The sequence below is a fragment of the Phyllosticta citriasiana genome (assembly GCF_038021145.1).
Source record: "Phyllosticta citriasiana strain CBS 120426 chromosome Unknown IWZ02scaffold_1, whole genome shotgun sequence".
Taxonomy (NCBI): domain Eukaryota; kingdom Fungi; phylum Ascomycota; class Dothideomycetes; order Botryosphaeriales; family Phyllostictaceae; genus Phyllosticta; species Phyllosticta citriasiana.
This window is the reverse complement of record NW_027117278.1, coordinates 1,423,339-1,446,833: the sequence shown is the minus strand read 5'-3', so window position 1 is coordinate 1,446,833 and position 23,495 is coordinate 1,423,339. Positions and strand designations below refer to the sequence as shown.

Genomic DNA, 23,495 nt, shown 5'->3' with positions numbered 1-23,495 from the left:
AAGACGAACGTGACCACCTCATCAGCCGATTTCTCTCTGCCACGCACACCTCGTGATTTTTTACGAGTAAGCCCCGATCCCGTATCTGTGCCGCTTTTCCAGCCACAGCTCACAAGTCCTGGCGTCCACAGCGCAAAATGCCAACGCTGCGGCGCGGGAGTCGAGTTCTACGGGCAGCAGCTGACTGCTGCATGCTTAATCAACTGAGGAAAAAGACGGCAGAAAAGCTAAATGCAAACACGGCTTGCGATGCCTGGTGAAGTGGAGCATTCATGCACTTACGCAGCACTTGCGCGGCACTTGCGCGCTTAAGCGAGATATTGAGTTGGGAGCATTCAATCGACATGAAGGATTGGTACGGTGATTGGGAAGAGCATTGAGCAATTTGCCGCGGGGGGGGGTTGGTTTGTGGGAATAATTCAAGCTCCGACCGTGAAAATTGTGAATGTTTGCGCCACGACTTTTTGCAAGCGGTCTTGAAAAGCTGCCCTTCATCTTGGCAAGGGCCTTCCAGCCCGCATTTGACAGTGAAATGCCTTCTTATGACCGACATCAAATCAAGGCTGCATGAATGTGCATCGGGTCGGAAGAGTCTCCCTGACACAGATACTCGAGGTCAAGAGAAGCGAGTTTCTGCGGGAAAGAATGGGCAGCTGCGTTTCCTCTTGGATCTATGTCTTTCTTCTTTGATGCGGTATCATGGACTCGGCATAGGAGAAGTGAATACGGAAGATGAACTTTTGAGGCCTTTTTCACCTCGGCGAGAAGAAGTGCGGACGCAAATGAAGTCAACGCAGGAGGAAAGAGCAAAAAGGATACGCAATGATGTCAAAGAACCAATCAATTTCAGAACAGCAAATCAAACATGCGCCAAAGAGAAATCTATCAAACATGCAATGCATCAAACCAACAACGCCCGAGATTCTTTTCTTACTCCAAACCAAAACATGCCAAAAACAAAACACCGTCAAACACATCCAACGTATCAAGCCTCGATCTCGTCAACAACCTGCGCAATCTGGTCCTCAAACACACTCAAAATGGCCTTGACACCATCCTCCCCCATCAACTTCGCATCAGCCCTGACACCGAACCTGACACCGTTGGTCGCCCAGTCCGGCCCAACATCAACAAACAACTGATCCCTCCGGATCCACTCACAGCTCAAAGCGTCCACGCTGGTCTCGCCGGGAATAACCCTCTCGGACGAAAAGTCGGTCGGCACGCCAATGCTGTAAATGTCGACCATGCCCTCGGCGTACTCGGACTTCATCACGTCGTCGTGCCACAGCAGGTTCAAGCTGGCGTTGAACGGCACCTTGCCGGCGTCGCCGACCCAGCCCGCCACGTCGCGTAGCCGGCTGTGCTCGTACGGGATGCGCGCGCCCAGCTTCTCCATCAGGTCCTGCGCCACGTCGTTGAGCGGGCGGCTGCGCACGTCGCGCAGGCCCAGCGGCAGCAGGTTGACGGTCGGCCCGCTGACGTTCTCCATGTCCTCAAATGATGCACTGCGGCCGGTTTGGAAGAATCCAAACGTGGGCGAGGCCGTCGACGTGATCTGCGACAGGGTGCGCGCAAAGGCGAGGAGGACCAGCGTGTGAAGTTGGCGGCCGTGGTTGCGGCACTTGGCCTCAGCAGCGGCGAGATCGAAGTGGCTGCTGCTGGTCATCACGAACGTCTGTTTACGCGAAGCGGGGTCCTCGAGATCGGCGCCTGCGCCAGAAGATGGCAGGATCGTTGGCGTACAGGCAGAGAGATGTTGCTGCCAGAAGGCGCGCTCATCGACGGCCGACATGGCCTTGCGGTTGAAGTTGACAAATGAAGAGAACGACGGAATGGCAGGCAGCGATCTCTTAGCGTAGAGAGCAAGGAGGTCGGAAACGAGGCGAGACATGGTCCAGGCATCGTACGTGGTGTGGTGCATGGTAATGAGGAGAGCGTCGTCTTCAGGGCAACGGACAAGCTGGAGTCTCACAGGAGGTCTGTAAAGGTTGGAAGGCGCGTTGAATGTCTTTCTGACACATGTCTTGACGACTTGCTCGAGTGTCTTGTTGGACCAGACGACAGTGAATGTAGTGTCGTCAATCTCAGAAGGCTTCAAAACCACCTGGACGCTCTGGTTGGCTCCAGTGGCGACAAAGGCGGTGCGCATAATCGAGTGCCTTTCTTGGAGCGCATTCCACGCCATGCTGAGTCTTGCAATGTCGAGGGGTGCCTTCGCCTTGAAAGCCCAGGTCGGCTCGTATAGCGTGCGGCCTGACTGCAGCCAGCTGGCCATGTGGTAGTCTTGTCCGGCAAGAAGAGGAAGAATGTCCTCGACATACTCCTTGTCAATGCTGAGCTTGGCCAGGGCAGCTGTCTCCTCAGCAGGACTGAGGACCGGAGGCAACTCCTTGACCTGCACTACAGGCTCCGAGTCTTGCTGACTGAGGCTTCTGCAAATACCACCCAGCGTCACACCCTGAATGATGGTCGCAACACCAACGCGGACGCCAGACTTGCGGCAGATGGATGCCACCTGAATGGCAGCGATGGAGTCCAGGCCGATGGAGAAGATGTTGGTTGACGGTTCAATCTTCTCGACTGGGAGGTTGACCACAGTAGCCATGGCGCTGCGGATGGTTTCTCCGTAGCACTGCACAGCAGGATCGTCCCAGGTGATGACTTCGGCTTCCGCGGCCTCGGACTTGAGAGGAAGACTGCGCAGCTCAGCGGGATGAGCTGTAACGTAGCGGTCGGGGTTTTCAATGATGTCTTGCACCGCTTCCCGGAAGCCAGCAAGGAAAGCTTCGAGCCTCTCCTTGCCGAGCTTGGAGTAGGCCCTCGCAATCAGCTCGTTGCCGTGCTGCTCGACCTCAAAGTTCATAGCGTACTCAGAGGTGATGAAGTCTTCTTCGGTCTCGTACGGCTTCCAGACGCTCTGCGAGTTCTCAAAGGCATCAATGCCAATCTTGTGGAAGACGAAAATGCTGTCGGTCAAAACTGCCGATCCTGAGGATTCACCAGCTTGCCCTTGACGCCAGCGATTCTGGATGTCGGCAAAGGATGCGTGCTGGAACTCGATACCATCAACCATCTGCTGTTGCAGCTGTTGAATAACAGCTTGGTTGGAAGAGAGAGGATTCGAAAGGCGGACGCGGTACGGGACGGTGTTGAATGTAGGACCAATGATGGTGTCGGGGTTGTCAAGCTCGAGATTGCGGCCAGCAAGGACCATACCAAAGGCGACATCACGGCGTTGGACGAGGCAGCTGAGTGACTTGGCAAACGCCAGCATCGCCACAGTCTGAGGGCTGAATCCCTTCTCCTGCACCGCAGCCAAGTTTGAAACGGCAGTGATGCTGGCAATGCTCATTTGCGTCGAGGCGGACTCCTCCTGTGTCAAGGGGACTTGGATGCTCTGGTAACCCTCGAGACGCTTGCTCCAAAAGTCAATAGCAGCCTGCTGATTGGTCATCATCTTCGCCGCCTTGTAGAATGGCGTGGCATCGGGGACAGGGCGACCGAGATAGTTGTCGGTGAGCTGCTGGAAGAGAATGGGAATCGAGAGACCGTCGTAAAGGGCGTGGTGCATCGAGATGGAGAAGACCTTGTCAGAACCCGAATAGATCATGGTTGCTTTGACAGGAGGCGTGTTGAAGTGACTGGCGTTGGTGAATTTCATGACTTCGCGGAGCTTCTCAAGGGCGGCCTCCACGGTAGAAGCATCGACGTCGCTCCAGACAGGCAGACGGTCCTCATGCACGACAGCGACCCATTCAGAGCCGTGGCGGTGGAAAGAGGTCCTCAAGACGTCAAGCTGGTGTACCGTCGTGTTCCAAGCCTCCTGGAACTTGGCCATGTCCACATCCGGAGAAAGGCGGAGCAAGTGATGGTGGACGTAGAGACGCGGGTCGAGTCCAAGGGTTTGCGTGATCATGCCGACCTGCAGAGGCGTGCACTTGTAGACAGCCTCGATATTCTCACCAGGAGACACCGAGGGAGGAACCTGCAACTCGGGCTCTGCGAATGCAATGGCAGAATCTTGCATCGTCATCTCGGACTGCTCATCCTTGGCCTTGGAAGTGGCAAAGTTGTGAGCAAGGGCACCAACACAGCTGTTGCGCATGACATCAGCCGAGGAGACGTTGTATCCATGCTCTCGGAGCGTCCTGGCAAACCGGATGGCGGTGATGGAGTCGATTCCAATGTGGAGGAATGAGGTGTTCTTGCCCACTTGCTCGGCTGGCACCTGTGCAAAGTCGAACACGAGTGACCTCAACTCCTGCTCTTCCGCGGACCAACTGCTCTCGTCCCAGATGGGCGCCTTGGCAACAACAGCGACATCAGACTCCTCAACAGAAATTCCAAGCTCTTCCAGAGCCAGTGGCTCTCCATTCAGCACAACACTAACCAACATTTCAACTTTTTCCAAAAGCTCGCCCGCACGTGCATCATCGCCAAATGCCGCGGTGCAATTCACAGTCAACTTCAGCTGGTCAGCATTGTCGAAGCTCTCCACCTCCAGAGCAAGAGTCCAGTCAGTTGGCATCTCGCTCTCGACCTCCTTCCAAAGTTGAGAATCTGGTGTCTCCTCGGGAACCTTGGTGAAAGAGAAGAGCGAATCGTAGAGAGGTCGGTCAGCTCCAGTCCACATCTGGATGTCTCGGGCAGAAGTGTGTTGGTAGTCGAGCGACTCGTAACTCAGCTTCTGGAAGGTGGCAAAGACGTCTTGGAGCGTGTGTCCAAACTTAGTCAGGTTGACGCGCTGGGGGATCGTGGTGATGCAGGGAGCCATGATTCGGGAGACCTCCTTCACAGGAACCGAACGACCAGAAAGAACGGCACCGAAAATGATGTCGTTGTAACCGAGCATCTGCGCCAGGGCAATTCCAAAAGCTGCCTCCATCACAGCCGCAACGGTAAGCTTTTGACGGGATGCTGCAGCCTCGATGGCAGACAGGCTGGAGTTGAGCGTCCTCTCCTTCAGAGCGACCTGGGACTGATCGACGTCGTCGGCTGAAGCAACCAGACGGGTCCTCTCCCAGCCATTGAGCAAGTTGGTCCAGTACTTCTTGGCGGCCTCCTTGTCGACGGATAGGATGTGCTCAACAAGCGCACCAGGGCTGGGCCGAGGCTCAGGGCCTTGGCCTTGGTACCGCTGGTGAATTTCCTCAAAGAGCAGACCCAGCGACTCTCCGTCGTAAAGCGAGTGGTGGATAGACAGCAGCAGGGCAGTTCGCTGGCCACCCTCGGAAACGGCAAAGGTAAACCTCACCGGAGGCTTCGTAGCGATGTTCTGGACAATATCATGGCTGATCTGAGGGTACTTCTGCTTGATTACGTCGGCATTGACCGAAGCCCACTGGACTTGAGCAGCCTCGGGGTGCAGAACGACTTGCTTGAAGTTGTCGCCAGCGAACCAGAATGTGGTGCGGAGAATTTCATTCTCGGCGACAGCCGCCTCCCAAGCTTGACAGAACCTGCTCATGTCGACACCGGCGGCAGTTTTGAGAAGAACGTGGTTGACATAGTAGGACTTCTCGTCGTCTCCAGTGTCGACGGATCTGGCGACCATGATCTCCTGAAGAGGCAAGCAAGGTCTCACTGCAGCGACTTGTTCCGAGGGAACAGGCAAGTCAGCAGAGCTGCGCAGCTCGGCGTCGATCTTTGCGAGGTCCTTTTGAACCTGTTCAGCGGCGGAAACTCCGCCGCAAGTCTTGTCGTTGCGCGGCAATTGAGCCAGCTGCTCAATCAAGGGATGAGTCAGGACGTTGGCAACACTGCACACATAACCGACATCCCTGAGCTTCATGAAGAGACTTATTGCGCTCAGACTGTCAATGCCGAGCTCAAAAATACTCGTGTCAGGACGGATCTCCTTGCCCTCATCCTGAATGACTTCCTTCAGAACATCCGAAACGATCTGTTCTTCTTCGTTCAAGGGCCTGTTGCTAGCTGCTGAAGCGTTCGCATTGGCCTTGTGGGCGCCTGACATCAGCCTGGAAATCGGAATCGCGGAAAAGAGGGCACTAAGCAGCTTGACGTCGGCCTTGGCGCTGGTGGCAGTCAGAGGAATCGTCGAGACCGGAACGATGATGTCGGGAACCATGAAGACAGGGAGGATCTTCTGGCACTGAGGTCTCAGAGTAGCGTTGATTTCGTCGTACTGGTCCTCGACGAAGACGCACTCAGTCTTCTTGTCCTTCTTGTCGCTCTTGCAGGCCACGAACGCAACGAGCTGCTGTCTGTTCAAGTCCTTGTGCTTGAGCACCAATGCTGCAGCGTTGATGGGCTCGGAGGATGAGACGCGGACTCCCTCGGCAATCTCACCGAGTTCAACGCGCTGTCCACGGATCTTGACTTGATCATCCTTGCGGCCAAGGAATTCGATGCTGTTGTCAGGCAAGATGCGTACGATGTCGCCGGTGCGGTACATTCTCTCGCCGTGGAAGTCGTCGACAAAGCCCTTGGCATCAGGGCGGTTGAGGTAGCCATTAGCGACGAAAGATCCAGTGAAGCACAATTCACCTCCCATTGCCTTCTTGACGTAACTGTCGCTGCCGATGTGCAAGACGTGGCCGACACAGTCACCAATGGGATAGCCAATGTTCCTCGAGTCGGATTGAGGAGTCACTCGCGCCATGGTACAGCCAATGGTGACCTCGGTAGGGCCATAGGCGTTGACCTATAGAGATGTTGAGTGTCAGAATGAAGGGGAAGACGAGCAGCACTTACCAATTTGACACGGTCGTGACCGCCCCAAAGCTTGCGACTCTTCTCAGTCATCTTCTCACCACCGACAGTCAAGAAGACGAGGTCGGGCACATCCTCGGGGGTGATTCCTGTTTGGTCGAGCAGACTCGGGACGAAACTGGCGTGCGTGACCTGCATGTTCTTGAGAGCGGCAAAGAGGTCGTCTAGGAGCATGGTCCTCTTGGCGGTAGCGATGGACATACCATGACGCCACGGCATGAACATTTCCAAAACGTGGACATCAAAGGCACGGCTAGCAAGGTTGAGGTACTTACCCTTGCCTCCAAGCTTTGGCGTGACGGGCTGGGCATCGCAAATAAGCTCAGACATGCCTTCCAGGAAGGAGGCAAGGTTTCGACGGCTGACGAGTACACCCTTGGGCTTTCCAGTGCTGCCAGAGGTGTACAGGATGTATCCGTTGGCATGAGGGTCGTAGGTGACGGTCGGGAACTCATTGAATCCTTGGAGTTCGCTCTGGTAGACTGGGTCATTGATGTTGACAATCTTGCAGGAATCGAATTCGGGCGACGACTCGATCAAGTCCTCCGTGGTGAAAAGGATGCTGGCACTGCTGTCTTGAACCAAGAAGGCCTTGCGGTCGTTGGGCAAAGCTTCCTCGATTGGCAGGTAGGTCTTGCCGCTCTTGAAAGTTCCAAGAATGGTACCGTAGGCCTCCAAGGTCCTTGGAAGGCAAATGGCAACCGAGCCATCCGTGGTCGCGTATTTGGCAATGAAGGCGGAGACGCGATTGGCGTAGTCGTTCAACGTCTTGTAGTCCCACGAGATGGTAATTGCATCTGGCCACGTCTGAGTAGCAATCTCGACGGCCCTCCAGTCGGGGTGGGTCTGGGCCCAGTGTTGAACCCAGAAGGTCGGGTCGTACTCGGCGGGACACTTGGTGTCAGGACGAGCAGGCGAAATGGACTTGAGCTCGTCGGGGAAGAAGTTGGCCAGATCGGCGACGGGCGCGTCTGGGTGCTCCGCCATGGCGAGGAGGAGGGAATCAATCTGTCCGGCAAAGAGAGCCTGGTGCTCCGGACCCATAACATAGTCAGCAACAGCAAACTCAACCTTCAATACCTCGCCTTCCTCCCAGATGTTGAAAGCCATTGCATGCTCAACTTGGAGAACGGCATCCTCCGCCTTGGTCCAGGGCAGAGTGTCCGAACCAGCCGTCGCTTCTCCCTCTGGATGGAAGACAAACATCGCAGGATACAACGACTGGTCCATCGGGCGGTTCAAGACTCTTCGCACTGTACCAGGTCTGACATGCCTGTGCTCCCAAGTGCCTTGAGAAACACGGCTTTGGTCCGCAACGAGCTCTCTGCTGGTGGTCTTGGTGCGGAAAGGAACGGGGACGACGGAGATTAATGGAGCAATGGCGTTTTCCAGCCTGGAATCGACAATCCTGTCTGAGAGGACTTCGCCAAATACAATGTCCTGGGCTTCGGAGAACTCGGCAAGGTTGGATCCGAAAGCGGCGCGGAGCACGGCAGCAATGGATGTAGCGCCAAGCTTGCGGGTAGCGTTCTGCAGTTGAGTTTTTGACATTGAAAGATGGGTCTCCTGAGTGCGCATGGTAGAGTTGGTCGCGTCGCTTGGGGACTTCGGCAAGAGGTTTTCGTGGATATCGCTGGTCAAGCCCTCGAGCTCCTTCTCCCAGTATAATTCGTTGTCTCGAGCATTTGTATCGACTCTCGAGATGAGAAGAGCTTCCAAAAGCTGGCATCTGGGCTTGCTAGATGCGCCGTGGTACTTATTCGCCAGCTCCAAAACGATTGCATCGAGAGAAGGACCGTCATGAAGCGAGTGGTGGATTGTCAAGACCATGGTCTTCTCTGCGCCGTGATCTAGGATGGTGACGGCCCAGGGAGGGTTCTGGAAGAGAGATGCCTGGTGCTGGTGAGCAATATCAAGCGAGATTTCCTTGGAAACCTGCGTGACTTCACTTTGCGAAGCTGCGCGGACGTTCCACTTGACCTTCTCTTGATCGTAAACAATCTGCAAGAATATCGAGTCAACGCTCACATTCTCAGGCTTTCTCACAGCTGCGACGGGCACAAATCCGGCTCGAAGAGTCTCAGTCTCCTGGGCCAGACTCAGCCACGCGTCGTACAAATCGTCCAAATCAACGCTGGAGTTCAACTTGAAAACATGGTTGCTCCAGTACGACACTGGATTCTGCATGCTCTCACCCAAGAGGGACTCTTGCAAAATGCTTGCCGGAATGACCTGGAAGCGATCATGACCAAGTCTGTCCCTGACAGGCTCAAACCAGAGCTCTTGGCAAGTGCTCATCTCCTGCTGCAATATCACCTTCTTTTGCTTGGATCCCGCAAATTTGGTGATGTCGGCGACAGTGCGGCATCTGAGGACGTCAAGGACAGATAGAGCAAACAGGCCAGAGTTCAGTTTCGCAGCCAACCTGATGGCACCGATGGAGTCGATACCGAGTTGAGAAAGAGTGCTGTTGGCTCGGATGGCGTTGATCTTGGCACCAGTTGCCGAAGCAATAATGTCGACGAGAGTTGCATTGGCCTGACGCCACTCGATATCAGCCTCATCGCTCTCCGCGACTTCTGCGACATGCTTTTCCTCATGCTCAAGGAAGATCGCCTTCAACGCATGACGGTCGACCTTGGCAGATGGTGTTCTCGGGATCAGCGGCAGAACGATAAACAGTTCGGGAATCATGTGCGGAGGCAACACCCGCTGGCCAGCTTGCAAAACGAAATCAACCAATTGAGCTGCCTCAGGAGTGATCACTGGCTCCGTCGCGTTTTCAGTCGCACTGGAGAAGCCTGGAACTGCGAGGAACGCAACGACCATCTTTCCTGAGCGCTTCTTCGACTCAAGAAAGAGGACTTCGACTTGCTGAACCCCAACGTGGGTGCCACGCAGCCAGTAAGCAATCTCGCTGAGCTCCACACGCTGGCCTGCAATCTTGACCAGGTCGTCATCTCTGCCAACGAATTCGATGCTGCCGTCACCCAATTGCCTGACGAGGTCACCAGTCAGGTACACCGTGCGGTCGAGAGCTTCGCAGAAGATGAATCGCTCGCGGCTTTTCTCTGCGTCCTTCCAGTAGCCTTGAGACAGCTGAATGCCCGACAAGGCCAGCTCACCGATGCCGTTGCGGATGATGGGACGACCATTTTGCAGAACGTAGGCACCCAGGGTTTCAAGAGGAACACCGACATTCGAGCTCTTGACCAACTTGTAGTCACCAGGGCCAAATTGCTCGATCGTGGACACAACGGCTGCTTCAGCTGGACCGTACGTGTTGTAGGCTCTCATTTCAGTGCCCCAGTCATCCGCAACTGGCTGGTTCAACTTTTCTCCAATCATGGTGACAACCTCCATCGTCTTCAAGTCCTTACGGCTGATGGCGCTGGCAAAAGCGGGAGTCAAGTGCGAATGGGTGGCCTCGCTCAGATTTGCAAGTTGGACGAAAGATCCAAGCAGCAACTGCTTGGGGGCCGAAACGATCGTGCCGCCCATGCCCCAAATTTCGAACAAATCCTCGACAAAGACATCAAAGGTGTACTGGGAGAATTGAAGGCCTCGGATAACACTTGATTTGGTACTAGAGGGAATGACTTTGCAAAGAGAGCGCATTGCCGATGCCGCAGCAGCGTGGCTGATGGGAACACCCTTGGGGGCGCCTGTCGTGCCACTCGTGAAGATGAGGTAGGCCAGGTTTGAAGGTTGAGGAATTGGCAAAGTGATCTCTGGGATGCCTTCAAGTGGAGCAGAAACGTCCAGGGTTGAAACGCCGTCCGGAATGGCTGCGGAATCAATGTCCTTGGTAGCGTGAGCCACTATCAAAAGGGATGCATCCGTCCTTGCAATCAGATCGTGCTGTCTGCGCGGTGGGAACTCGGGATGAATCGGACACCACGCTCCACCAGCCTTGAGGATTCCAACAAGAGCGATGTATAGCTCAGGGCACTTCTCCATGCAAATGGGCACGACTCGATCGGTTAGAGGGCCGAGACGACCGACGAGATGCCGAGCGAGAGCATCCGCCTTGGAGTTGAGCTCACTGAAGCTCAACTTGGTCTTCGATCCCTCGAGGTCATGATAAAATTCGAGAGCCGAATCGTCTGGTTTGCTCACGACCAGGTGCTCGAATGGAGCATGAAGAAGCAACGACGGCTCCGGCTCAGCAGAGACCTCTTCTGGGTAAAACGAGAGCAGTTCAGGCTTGCCAGCGAATCTAGCATCCAAGAAGGGCTGGTCAGGGTGCTCCATGACATACTGGATGGCGTCGTCCAACTGCCTTAGCATTGTGTTCGCCGCCAAGTCGTCCAGATGCTTGTTCTCGTAGGTCGCCTTCAGCAGCAAGCGGCCTGTCTCGGTGGGCCAGATCTCCAGCATGACGGCAAAGTCGTTGCCCATGGGAGGATACTCGATTGAGCTCCAAAGGCTAGAGTCTTGTTGTCCACCAGCGAAGCTCTGGAAAGCAATCAGGGTATCGTAGTGTAAGCGGCCCTCAGAGGTAACAATGGAACTCAAAGGAGTGTGCAAATGCTGGAGTGCTTGTGTGTTTTGCCCTGTCAGGCGCTGGGCAACGTCCCTCGCCGATGCAGAAAGCGGATTCTCGGTGCTAGCAGAAACTCGGATAGGAACCGTCACAAACGTAGGGCCCATGCAGTCCGCGGTGTCTTGCCCGTAACGATCGGAGATGACGCTACCAAAGACAACATCTGCTTTGGATCCAGTGTAGGCAAATAGAACCACAGACCAAGCGGCCTGCAGGATCGCAAGAGAGGAGACGTGTGTTGCTTTTGAGGCGGAAAGAAGGTCTGTCATGGACGTTTGCCCAAGCATAGTGGCCACTTGGGGTCCCTTGGGCAAAAAGTTTGGTTGGCGGCGAGACAGCTGAGGGAATGTCGTCGGAGCACAATCCTCAAGTTGATTGAGCCAAAACTCTTTCGCCTTTTCTCTGTCTGCCCGGAAGTGCGTCTCGACAGCGGAGTCAATTTGGGTCCGACGCGCAGGTTCCTTGCCGTGGTATTGATCCTCAACATCCTGCACGAGCAGCTGCAAAGATCCACCGTCGAAGATGGCGTGGAAAAGACTCAACACAACCGCTGCACGAGCGTTGGACTGCACGATGGCGAGATTCAACGGTGGCCTCTCGAGTTTAATCGAGCTCTCAGCATCTTCCAGAGCCTTGTTGACAAGGATAGGGAACTCCTCGTCCGAGGTTTCCTTGGAACCATAGCTTTGAAGCTGGAGTTGGCCCTTGGAACAAGTGTCTTTGAGAATCAACTGAGCAAAGGGGGCCAGATCGTCGTCCACAGACACAAAGACGGTCCGGAAAGCCTGGCCAGCATGCAAAGCTTTCAACCAGGCCTCAGTCACGGCGTTGATATCGACACCGGAAGCCACCTCGTACACAGAGTGGTTGATGTAGTGACGGCGCGCTTCTTTGGACGGATCGGAAAGACTGCGGAGGAAGCTAGCAATCATACCCGACTGCGTCGAAGTTGTCGGCAGGATCTTCTCAATTGCGTCGGTGGGAACTCCGATAACACTTGCAGCCGCCTCCTCATGCTTCTGGCGGAACTCCTCGACAGTGGAATTCCACGAATTTGCAGCAGATTGGTCTGAAGCGTCCGAGTGTTTGGCGGAAGCCATGTACTTGAGAATCAGTTCCCGGAACGTGCGGCACGTCACAACGTCTGAGACCGTGAGACCGGTGAGGCTGGCATCTCTAGCAAGCTGAAGGAAGCGCATCGCCCGCAGACTGTCGAACCCAAATGAGAGCAGCTCGGAGTTGAGAGGGATCGAAGAAGGAACTACATCGGCAACAGCTGCCGCGGCTTCCAGCACCGCTGCTTGGATCTCCTGGTCCACTTCAATATCGGTGTCGTAGGGCTCCCCAGAAGTTGGAGCAGCGTCTTCCGACCAGAGCTCTTGAACGACTTTGCCGACGACTTTGCGGTCGATTTTTCCAGATCTGCTCCTAGGCATGTTGTCGAGGAAGAAGTACTTGCGAGGGCGCATGTGCGGCTGTAGCCACTTGTCCGCAGCAGCCCGAGCCTCTGAGACCAACGCGTCTTGATCGACACCATCGAAAGGGAGGATGCAGGCTACAACCTGCTCACTGCCATGGCCTCCACCCACTGGCTTGTGGGCAACGACGACGGCCTCCTTCGCGCCCTCAACCTTTTCGACAACGGCTTCAATGTCGCCGAGCTCGACACGTCTACCACTGAGCTTTACCTGATCGGTCGTCAGACGTCCGAGGTACTCGATGGTGAAGCAGCCGTTTTGGTCCTGAACAATGCGTGCGCGATCGCCAGTGCGGTAGAGTCGTCCATACGGGCTGTCCTCGACAAACGCTTTGACGGTCTCTTCGGGTCTGTTAAGGTAGCCGCGACTGACTTGCGGTCCACCAATCACGAGCTCACCAGGGAAACCAACGGGAACCAAGACCGGCTCAGTCTTAGAGGGTTCGATGATCAACATGGAACAGGTCGGCAGTGGCTTGCCAATGATTGACCCACGGTCGTTAACGGAAAAGTTGGATACGACTGTGCAGTTGATTGCGCCTTCAGTGGGACCGTAGTAGTTTGAAAGTCCTTCTTTTTCTGGTCGCGCGCTTGTTCCTTGGCGTTCAATGTATGGAGCAGAATCCGACGAGAAGTTTTCAATAACACGACGGTTGACTGCTTCTCCCATGACCCACAGGTCCTTGAGGGTGGGTATCTTTGCCGGATTCAGGATTGCAGCCATACTGGGAGTGGCCATCATAATCGTGGCACCGAGCTCGGTAATGGTTGAATCGGGATCCGTAAGACTGATCTGTCTCTCGGCAGAGCACAAAGTGGTTCCGGTCGAGAAGGTTACAAAAATTTCCATGACGGAAGGGTCGAAGGTAGGGGCAGCGAATTGGAACCAGCGCGAGGGGTTCGAAGTTGCGCGCCAAGAGAAGTACAGCGAGTGGGACGCGATCGAGCACGCTGCAGCGATGTGAGGTACTTGCACGCCCTTGGGCCGGCCAGTCGAGCCACTCGTGTACATGACATACGCCAGATCATTCTCATCAATCGATGGAAGCAGATCTGACGAGGCGCTCGGTTTTCCAACAGCGTGCCAATCGGCTATCAGTGTAGTAACGTCGATCCAGGTGTACTGTCCATGCAATTCTCCCTGGAGCGTTCCCTCGCGGTGGCCACGCCCAAGGAGGGCAGAAGCTTGAACATCTTGAAAGACGTATTCCATCTGGTCGATTGGAGCTTCCGGAGAGACTGGGCAAAACGCGAACCCGGCCTTGATCGTGCCCAGCCAGGAAACATAGAGCTCAACAGAGGACGATATGATGGCAGGAACCACCGGTTGCCTGTCGCCGTGAGGGGTAACGACATCTCTCAGATGAAAAGCCAGCACATCTGTGAGATTGTCAAGTTCTTCGTAAGTGTAGACCTCGTGGATCCCCGGTGAAGACCCAGTTGGCAGCGCCTTGAGGAAATCCAGAGCAGGCCTGTTTGGGAAGTCCTTGGCTCGCCTAGTGAAAGGCTTGTGAAGCAGAGCTGGACCGTTTGCGTAATGATTAAAGGTCAGATCTTCGCGAATGTGAGGAGGCCGGCTCAAAGAAGGGTAGTTGAGTCTTGATAGAGCGAGTGCAAACTCTGCTGATGTTTCAACGTAGGATTTGGATCTGAGAAGCTCTGCAAATGTCGAGAGCACCGACTGGCCGATGGCGCTGCACATGAGCTCCCGGCGATAATGAATCGAGATGGCGATGTCGGAACCAAACTCCAAACGAAGGGAAAAAGGCTACAGCTGAGGGTCAACCCTGGTCCGTTGGTAAAATTCGGGGGACTTACGGTCGCTGATGATCGTGAAGTCGCTCCATTTTCAGAAATTTCAACGGAAAAGTCCGTCTGCGCATCGAGGTGCGAGTACTGCTCTCCGGGATGGCATTGGACTGTGGCATCGCCAGAGAGCTCCAACACAGCTGTTGCGAGGCCGTGACGCGTCTGCTCTGTGGGGCCGTCGACTGGCGGAAGTGAGTAGCGGAAGAGGATCTCCTCTTCTCCAGTGAAGTTTGCCACGAGACGAGCAAAATTCTCGAGCACCGCTTCTGGGTTCAAAGGGGCTGATCCACGAGGGAGGACAACCGCGTTGGACCCAAGGTCGACGGGAGACGTGTCTTGCCGTAAAGCCTCCACATCTTGGGTCAGAGATGCCTGGTTCTGACGATACCGGGTGTCAAGAGAAGGAAAGGTAGTAGAGAGCGACATGGACAAGACGAGTAAGCGTTATGACGCTGATGGCTTAGAGGTTGGAGATAGATAGAAATCTGATAAGATGGGGCTATTTCTATGTTAAAAGATAAGACGAATATCGATAGGAGAGAGAGAAAAAAAATCTGCTAAGGCTCATCTCCGCGTTAGCATGTCCGCCACTGGGCGCAGTGACGTTGCCGATGTCGCGCATCAGGAATGGCTTCTGCGAGATCGCTGGGCTTCACTGCAACCTGTTTGTGAGCACATGCCTGGAAATCGGCGAGTCACCCAGTGGAAGAGAGGAAAAAGTCCGGCGACAGGGCTCTCAGTCGCGATGGTTGTCCGCAAGCGCGTAGGAGTGGCCTGAGTTGGGGATGTGGAAGCGGGAATCGGTGGAGACGGGCATCGGGGCAAGCAGTGGACGCCGGAGCCACTTACGGACAAGGGGCAGCGGATCAGATAGCGGACCTTATTTCGAGCAAGCCCACTTCGAAACGCATCCCACACTCTGCTTTTGGCCATGTCCACTTGTGTTCTGGCCATGCCATGGTCGTACGCCAAGTGATTTTATCAGATGAAACGTTTCGGCACATGACACAGATCAGCGTCCATGTCGGGACAAAGTGCTGGTCGAATGTTCGACGGGTTCCTGCTTTAGACAGGGCATGCTCCGATGGCGGTCGTGGGCCTGGGAGCTGGCGTGATTGTGCAGTGCTGCTGAACGGACAGGAGCCCCTTATGTACGGTCCGCCGTTTTGAAGCTGCCTTTGTGATCTTGTTTATTACTGGCGACCAAGCTCTTCCCTTTTTTCAGCCTTGGGCATATCTGATGGCTTGTTTGGTGGAGCCATGGCCGACGCCGCCGTTCACCAATCACAGTGTGTCGAGCCCACCGCTCGCTCCCGGGGATTGCAGCAAATCTTTGGCCCTCGTCCTACCCTTTGTGTTTGGTGAGCATTTGGCTTCTGATTCCAGAAATGGCGATTGGCAGCAGAGAATGTTTGATCGACCCGTGGACTGCGAGAGTGATGTGCCGACGAGAATACCTAGAAGGGAGCAGCGCGTCGAGCAGGCCACGGACCAAACGGACTGACGGCACTTGATGAAGTCGTAGGTAGCGGGTGACTTTGAAGTACTTCCTTGGCATCGTGTTGGTTGTTTTGTTCATAATTATCAGCTGCCCGCCAACATGGCCGTCGTGTCGCAAAACGGCGCAGCATGGGCGGTCAGGTTTTTCTGCCGGGCTGGGCTGATCCCGTCCTGGCACCTGGCTGGGTGGGTGGCTTGGCTCGGTCCCTCGGCGGACATGGAACCCACTGTTTTTTCGTTTTCCTCTTGTAATCCTCTCGTCGCAGAGTGCCAGTGGTCTCACAAGTCACAGCCCCGCGCATCTTTTCCTAATCAGAGCTCTGCTACCGAACGATCATCGAAGCAGCCCCTCCAACGCCCTTCCTCCTCCTGTCATGAGCACCACATCTGCTGGCTGGCTGATACCCCAGGACCGCTTCAACCAGCCGGGTCAGTACCAGACAAAGGCCACCGGCAGCTTGCGGCATGGCGTGGAAGCCATGGAATACACGCCGCCATCGAGAACCGCGGACCACACGCAGCAAAAGAACCCCTACGGCTGGTCCAGCACCCTCAAGGCTCTCTGCGGCTGTGGTGGCCGTGCTTGACGAGTGGTTGGTTCTCCGGACCCCGCTCGGCCTAGCGACAGGATTCGGCTCGAGAGTGCCATCCCTTTCCTTCTCAATGACGAGCTACACCGGCCTCATGTCGGTGCTCTGTCCCTTTCCAAATGCGGCCCACAACACCTATTCCAGTTTGCCAGAGGGCATCGGAGTTGTATCGCCAAAACCGAGCTCCATGCCTTGGCCATAATTAGCTGCATCATATCCAGGGCAACTAGGGGCAGCCAACCGTTACCGATGGGCGACGCTCACTTCCTGATGAGAGCAACAAAAGACGATTGAAAAGTAATGGAAACAGGCAGCACTGGAGCTCAAGCGAGGACTACCCGGGTTTGTCAGTTTGACGTGCTGTTTCTAATCATGATGAACTATCTAATCATCTTTGCGAGTAGCTAGACATTGAGATACCGAGACAGTCGTACCAAGTCTTGTTCCAACCTCTTCTGGGTCTCTTCCAACCCTTGACCTTTCCTTCTCGCCTGTCAGCGCCTTTCATTCAAAAGCCCCAAGTATCGGAGAGAATTCGTCCAACCCAAATCGTTGCCAAAAACCTCAGCGCACTGGTCTGACCCCCAAACCACACCAACATGAGGCTGATATGTTATTGCCTGCTTTCCGACTGCCAATGCCATTGTGGGAGGGACGTGAGGGTATACGGCTGGAGAAAACCGCATCTTCAGCGAGGCAGGGTCAAAATGGTCGACCGAGTCAGGATCGGCGACAACTTCCCACGGCTCATTATGCTCGAGGTGCTCGGAATGCAAGAGCTGATGGAAGACATTGGTCGCAGCAACACGCCCCATGACCATCGCAGGACCAGCACGCTTGATGCCTGACCAGCGACAAATGTCACCACAGGCGTAGTGTCTACGAGCATTCGCAATGGGCGAGGTAAGGTTCATGCTGACGAAATGTGAGCGAAGCTTTGTGGCGAAGCAAGAACGGAGCTCACTTACTGCCGGTCAACGACGACGTATCCTTCCTCATCGACAGCCTCGCGCGGCAGTAATTGGGTACTCGGCTTGTATCCGCTTGTGGCATAGAAGACATATCCGGCTTCAATCTTCCGCCCGTCTGCCAGGGCAATGATGGATACGCCGTCTGTCGCAACCACATTTGCTCGTTGATTGAGAACAACTTCAACTCCTTCGCCGACCAGCAACTTCTCGGCCTGTGCTTGGAATAATTCCGGAAGGGGCTCGTTAGAAAGAAGTTTTTCTCGCGAGTGGATCAAGACGACGCGGTTGTGCGGGTGGAATTGCTTGATTTCCGAAGCAAACTCGATGCCGACCGCGCCTGGCAGGGACTTGTTACGTTTGCCAGGACAGGAGTGCGCAAGGAACTACTCACCACCTCCGATGATCGCGACCGTCTTGCACGCAGCGTTCCGAATACTCGAAATGTGGTTCAAAGCATCTTGGACATACTCATCATATGTATTGGCCTTGGGTATGGCTGGCCACTGTCTTGCCAATCCGGAGGCGAGGATGAGAAAGTCATATTCCAGTGTTGCATCCTTGCCATCATCCTCAAGGTCTGCAAAGGTTACGCAGAGATTCTCTGGATGCACAGACAACACTCTGCCATGACGGATCTTCACATCGTCCCGCTGAAGACGAGATATGCTTTGATAGCGCAGCCACAGAGCGGAGACTGATTCTTGAGCAACGTGCGCCAGGGGCGTGCCGACGGCATGGACTAGAACACGATTCAATCAATGTCTATGCGTCGCATAGTAGTCTTTCCATATGGATTGCGGTTAACACAAAAGAGATGGAAGGGAGATCTGCAAGAAGACGAACGTACAGAAACCGTCTCTCTCGTCGATCAATGTGACTTGAATCCTCTTCCTCAGCCTTGGCAAAGGCGGTTCGCCAGTCGCTAGTTTTCCATCAGCGCCATCGAGGAGGGTAAGCACGGCTGCTACACCAGCGTATGCTCCACCAACAACTAGGACTCGGTGCGGCTCCTGTCTTGATGTGTCTCCAGGTTCGCACGCCTTGGCGGCCTTCGCTCCAGCACCGGGGACCTTGGCGTGGCCGTTGGCCTTGTCGCCGTTGGCCGCAGTGCCCCTGACTGCGACGTGCGAGTCGACCGGATCTGAAGAGATGGCTGTCATGGTGTGGGATCTGATAAGATGCGATGATGGTGGATGTGACTAGACAAGGCTGGCGTGCCGCGTGAGCACAACTAGTTTCTTCACGGTCTCGAGACCTGCGGCGCAACAACACGTGCAACCTCATACCGCCTTCTACTTTGACGCTGACCTCCGAAAACGGCCGTATGATTGCGAGGGCGGCTGTATTGCCAGGATGAGATATGATCATGAATGACGGGATGGATGGAGTTACGCCGCGAGAGCCGCGTCAACGGGGGCAAAGCAATTATCTGATCCGCCCCCCGCGCGCTGGATCCTGGTCAATGCATCTGCCTGCATGATCATGCAAACGAAGCTGTACGCCAGGCGGTCGTAGTCGCTTTAAATTGCTCTCGAGCGTATGTACTCCGTGGCCTACCTAGTCTGCCCTTGCTTCGCTTGCTCACTTTTCTAGGGCGACTCGGCCGTCGCCACTCGGCCCAGATCTTCCCGCCGCTTTGCTCCGAAACACGAGGCGCTCTGCGCCGATTTATCTGATTTTGCCTCCCTGTCTTTGCTCGTCACACCACCCAAACTTTGTTTGCATCTAATCTGATAATGTTGCGCCGCCAGCCTTCGACTGAAGGTCTCCTTTCCGCCGAAAGCGGACCGGCCCAGCCCGCGCTTTATGGCTCAGCCTCGGCCATCTACACGGACCAAGACCGATGGAAAGACACTGAGTCATCATCAAGCTCAGCCGACGACGGTGTCCGCGAAGTCGAGGCCATCGTCTCGGTATGGAGCAAGTGGCTACTCATCTTTGCATACGCATCCGTCTACCTTGTCTCCTTCGGAAACTCGTTGGAGCAGGCTGCCACAAGCAACTTGACCAGTTATGTGACGTCAGATTTTTCAAGGCACCCTTTGGTGTCTACGGTCTCCATCATGAGCACCATCATCGGGGGTGTTGCAAGGGTCCCCATCGCAAGACTTATCGACATTTGGGGAAGAGGTGAAGGCTTTGTTGCCATGGTAACCTTTACCACTCTAGGTACATCACCGTTGAAAACGTGAGGTGGCCAAGAACTCTGCTAACCAGACAACCGGTAGGGCTGGTTCTCATGGCGGCGTGCACCAATGTCTCCACCTACGCTGCAGCCCAGGTAGGCACAGTCCACGTCCATGTTCCATCACACTACTTACCTGCGATAGGTCTTCTACTGGCTTGGCTATGAAGGAATACTCTACGTCGTGCAAGTATTTCTTGCCGACACGTCGACGCTGAAGAATCGCGCCATTGTCTTTGCGTTTTCATCTACGCCCTACATCTTCACCACCTTTGCTGGACCAGCCGCTGCGCAATTCTTTCAGACCCACCTGTCATGGCGATGGGCGTTTGGCACTTTTGCCATCATCACCCCAATCATGTCTCTCCCTGTGACTTTTCTTCTGTTCCATACGAAAAGAAAAGCAATCCGTCTCGGCCTGATCAGGAGAAGAGAACGCCAACAGCAAAAACCTTGGGCCAAAGTTGGAAAGAAGTTCCTCATGGATCTTGATGGTAATGCCTTCCAGACCCCTTGTTCAAACCTTGCTGACCTGTTCCAGCTGTCGGCGCAACACTCTTCATCGCAGGATACGCCTTCATCTTCCTTCCTCTGAGCACCCTCTCCTCCAAAGATGTGAGCTGGCACTCGGCTGGACTCATCTCCCGACTTGTTGCCGGATGCGCCTGTTTCGGTCTGTTTGCCCAGTGGGAGTGGCGATATGCCCCTTCCAAACTGATTCCCTACGACGTCGTCATGGACCGGACCATCCTCGCCAGCTGCTTGCTTTGCGCATGCGTCTTCTGGTGCTATAGCTGCTACCACACCTACATGTCCTCATTTCTCCAGGTCGTACACAATCTCAGCATCCGCGACGCTGGATACATTTCAAACATTTTCAGCATCACCTCTTGCATCTTTGGAATTTTCGTGGCATGGGCTATTAGCGCCACCGGTCGTTACAAGTGGCTTGGCTTCGTTGGCTTGCCCCTCCTGCTCCTCGGCACAACGCTCATGGTCACAGCCAGTCAGCCAAACCAGAAGCTGTCATTCCTCGTCACATGCCAGGTTCTGAATGCCCTCGCCGGCTCCGCCTTCAACATCACCAACCAAATGGCAGTGATGGCGGCAAGCTCGCACAGTCACTTGGCCGTGGTGCTCGCTCTGCTCCTCTTATTCGCCTCAATAGGCGACTCGATCGGAACGGCCACTGCCGGTGCGATCTGGACATCTTCAATGCCCGACTTGTTGCAGCGCTTTTTACCGGCCGGCTCCAAGAAGGACGCTGGCGCCATTTTCGGCAGCCTGAAGAAGCAGTTGTCTTATGCATGGGGAAGCCCCGAAAGGACCGCCATCATCAAGGCATACTGCGCCACGCAGTCCAGGCTTTGCTTCGTCGCCGCGTGCGTTTTGCCTTTGATGATTTTCCTCGTGTGCATGTGGAGAAACCTGCCTCTGAGAGAAGAGGAGATTGATGACAGGAGCTCCAAGGCGGGTTCTCAGGATTAAATTTGTGCAGCATTTTCGAGTTGGATCTTTTCTCTACTAGCTGTGGATTTTTGCTTTATACCCTTATTTTGGCATTGTCATCGACAGCATTTACATTTCGCAGCATTTTTAGACTTGGTTAGACGGTTTCCATCTGGTTTCAATACTGGACCCTTAGGACGACTCGGGTCGTCTTAGATCAAGGCAAAATTTCACAAAGAAGATTTTTGATTGTGCTTTTGGGTTGAATAGACTGGTGCGCTTCAAAAATGGATGGAGCGGTTGCAAGAAAAATGGCATGTCGGCACCCAATTGCTTTCGCGATGGGAAAGCACGACAGCCCCCCACTGCCGCGACAGGAAACACCGACGTCTTCCTCACCGTCTTTCCCACCATCTCCTCACGAATCCTGGCTCCCTATTCACCAGCAATCATGTTCTTGCAATCACAATCTACTTGAGCCGCCCATTGGCCTGTTCCGATCTCCTCTCTACGAGCAACAGAAATACAATGCCCGCTCGCTCGACACCGCAGACTCTGCTACAATCTGTACGACATGACTCTGTGTCTCCACCGTCTCGGCGCTTACTCTTTCGATGATGGCGACGGCGCTTCCACGGCCAAGGAATGTGTCGAATACCACGCTGATTTGGCAGCTCTGCGGCTTTCGGCCGGGTCTTGCGCTCTTTGCGGGATGATTCTGTCGCAGATCCAATCTTCTGCATCTGATGAGGGTCGCTTCCGGGAAGATGAAATTTGGTGTCTAAAAATGGAGCGGGAGACGACATTGGGCTATGCCCTTCTGCGGCCACTGGTTTGGGCTCGGAGCTCTGGTTCCGCTGCACCAGCATCTTCGCTCGTTGTCGCTCGAGATGGCTCTGAGTCAATGGCATACCGGAAAAGACCCATTTGAGTGAACGAGACCCTCGAATCCCGGCTCATCACGGCCAAAGAGTGGCTTCGAACGTGCACTGCAGAGCATGGCGATGGAGCATGCTGCGTTTCCTTGACCGGAGCACGTTCGACTCTCCCAGCACACGGCCTGGATCTTGGTCTCCCTGGTCACGACACATTGCCCAAGATCGTACCATCTTTCGGTGTCATGTCAAGTTATGCTACATTGAGCTACTGTTGGGGGCAGTCTTCGAAATTCTTGGCCTCTCGGTCAAACATGTCGTCACTTCGCCAAGGAGTAAATCCCCTACTTCTTCCAAAAACTTTCCAAGATGCCATCATGATCGTCAGGACTCTTGGGCGACGATATCTATGGATAGATGCTTTGTGTATTCTCCAGGACGACCCCCAAGATGTTGAAAGAGAAGTCGCAAATATGGCATCGATTTACCGTAAGGCGTTGGTAACCATTGCAGTCAATGCCGCGAGCGGCGTAGACCAAGGTTGTTTCCCCGCTTTGAGTCATACTTTGTCGGTTGATACTGAAACGGGATCCTCGTCCACAGCCGGCTTAGTTGGCTCTGTTAGGGGTCGCCCGAGACCACGGTATCAAGAAATGGTGCTTCAATCTCCTCGTCGGACACGAGGCTGGACACTACAGGAAGATCTACTCTCCATGCGCACACTTCATTGTGCCGGGGACCAAATGTACTGGCAGTGTGGGCAGTATATAACCTCAGAAAACGGGATCATAGACCTTAGTCCCTTCAACTCGTGGAAGCGTCCCGCCAATCTGCCTGCCGAACTCGCCCTCGGAGACCACTACGGCAACAGCATTTGCGTGACACCCAGGAATCCAAAGGTTTACAAGCGCGTTTGAAACCTTCCGACTTGGTACTTGATGATCGCCGACTACACATCCCGAAGCTTGACCTATCCTGGTGACAAGGTGGCCGCCATTGCCGGCCTTACCAAGGTCTTTGAGATACGGAACGGGACTGCTTCCGTCGCCGGCCTCTGGCTCGCAGACTTGCATTTCAGACTTGCATTTTGGCCTTGCCTGGCGTGGTGACGCATCCTCATTGACACGACGCCGACAAACTGCTGCGCCCATACCTTCGTGGTCATGGATCTCGTTTGACGGGCCCGTACGATACCAGGACGCGCGCGTCTTTCAAGAAAGCAAGGAGCAAAACAGCCGGCAATTTCAAATCCTAGATTCACTCATTGAATGGTCGGGGCAACCACTGAAGTCGACAATTACACGTGCAACGCTCACATTGGGCGCAAAATTGCGCTCGCTTTCTGTTCAGGTTAATGA

At 54.7% G+C, this 23,495-nt stretch overlaps 4 protein-coding genes across 4 annotated transcripts; 2 read left to right on the top strand and 2 right to left on the bottom strand.

Moving 5' to 3' along the window:
• Window positions 1-769: 769 nt before the first annotated feature.
• IWZ02DRAFT_15934 (BcNRPS3, nonribosomal peptide synthetase) lies at window positions 770-15,093 on the bottom strand. The gene is made up of 4 exons (XM_066762049.1): window positions 14,577-15,093; window positions 7,858-14,526; window positions 6,718-7,761; window positions 770-6,667 (listed from the first exon to the last, which is right to left on the bottom strand). The coding sequence occupies exons 1-4, from the start codon at window positions 14,991-14,993 to the stop codon at window positions 986-988; spliced, it is 13,812 nt and encodes a 4,603-aa protein (XP_066627132.1). The 5' UTR covers window positions 14,994-15,093; the 3' UTR covers window positions 770-985.
• Window positions 15,094-16,920: 1,827 nt separating this feature from the next.
• On the bottom strand, window positions 16,921-19,223 carry IWZ02DRAFT_15536 (uncharacterized protein). Its single transcript, XM_066761985.1, has 6 exons — window positions 19,186-19,223; window positions 18,915-18,968; window positions 18,476-18,837; window positions 18,020-18,367; window positions 17,626-17,965; window positions 16,921-17,572 (listed from the first exon to the last, which is right to left on the bottom strand). The coding sequence occupies exons 3-6, from the start codon at window positions 18,786-18,788 to the stop codon at window positions 17,152-17,154; spliced, it is 1,422 nt and encodes a 473-aa protein (XP_066627131.1). The 5' UTR covers window positions 18,789-18,837; window positions 18,915-18,968; window positions 19,186-19,223; the 3' UTR covers window positions 16,921-17,151.
• Window positions 19,224-19,364: 141 nt separating this feature from the next.
• Window positions 19,365-21,301, top strand: IWZ02DRAFT_429203 (siderophore iron transporter; the record flags this gene model as incomplete). Its single annotated transcript, XM_066765972.1, has 4 exons — window positions 19,365-19,816; window positions 19,846-19,909; window positions 19,959-20,307; window positions 20,355-21,301. The coding sequence occupies 4 exons, from the start codon at window positions 19,365-19,367 to the stop codon at window positions 21,299-21,301; spliced, it is 1,812 nt and encodes a 603-aa protein (XP_066627130.1).
• Window positions 21,302-22,205: 904 nt separating this feature from the next.
• On the top strand, window positions 22,206-23,054 carry IWZ02DRAFT_369409 (heterokaryon incompatibility protein-domain-containing protein; the record flags this gene model as incomplete). The annotated part of the gene is made up of 1 exon (XM_066764430.1): window positions 22,206-23,054. A coding segment is annotated over one exon (849 nt), but the record flags the coding sequence as incomplete, so codon positions are not given.
• Window positions 23,055-23,495: the final 441 nt, after the last annotated feature.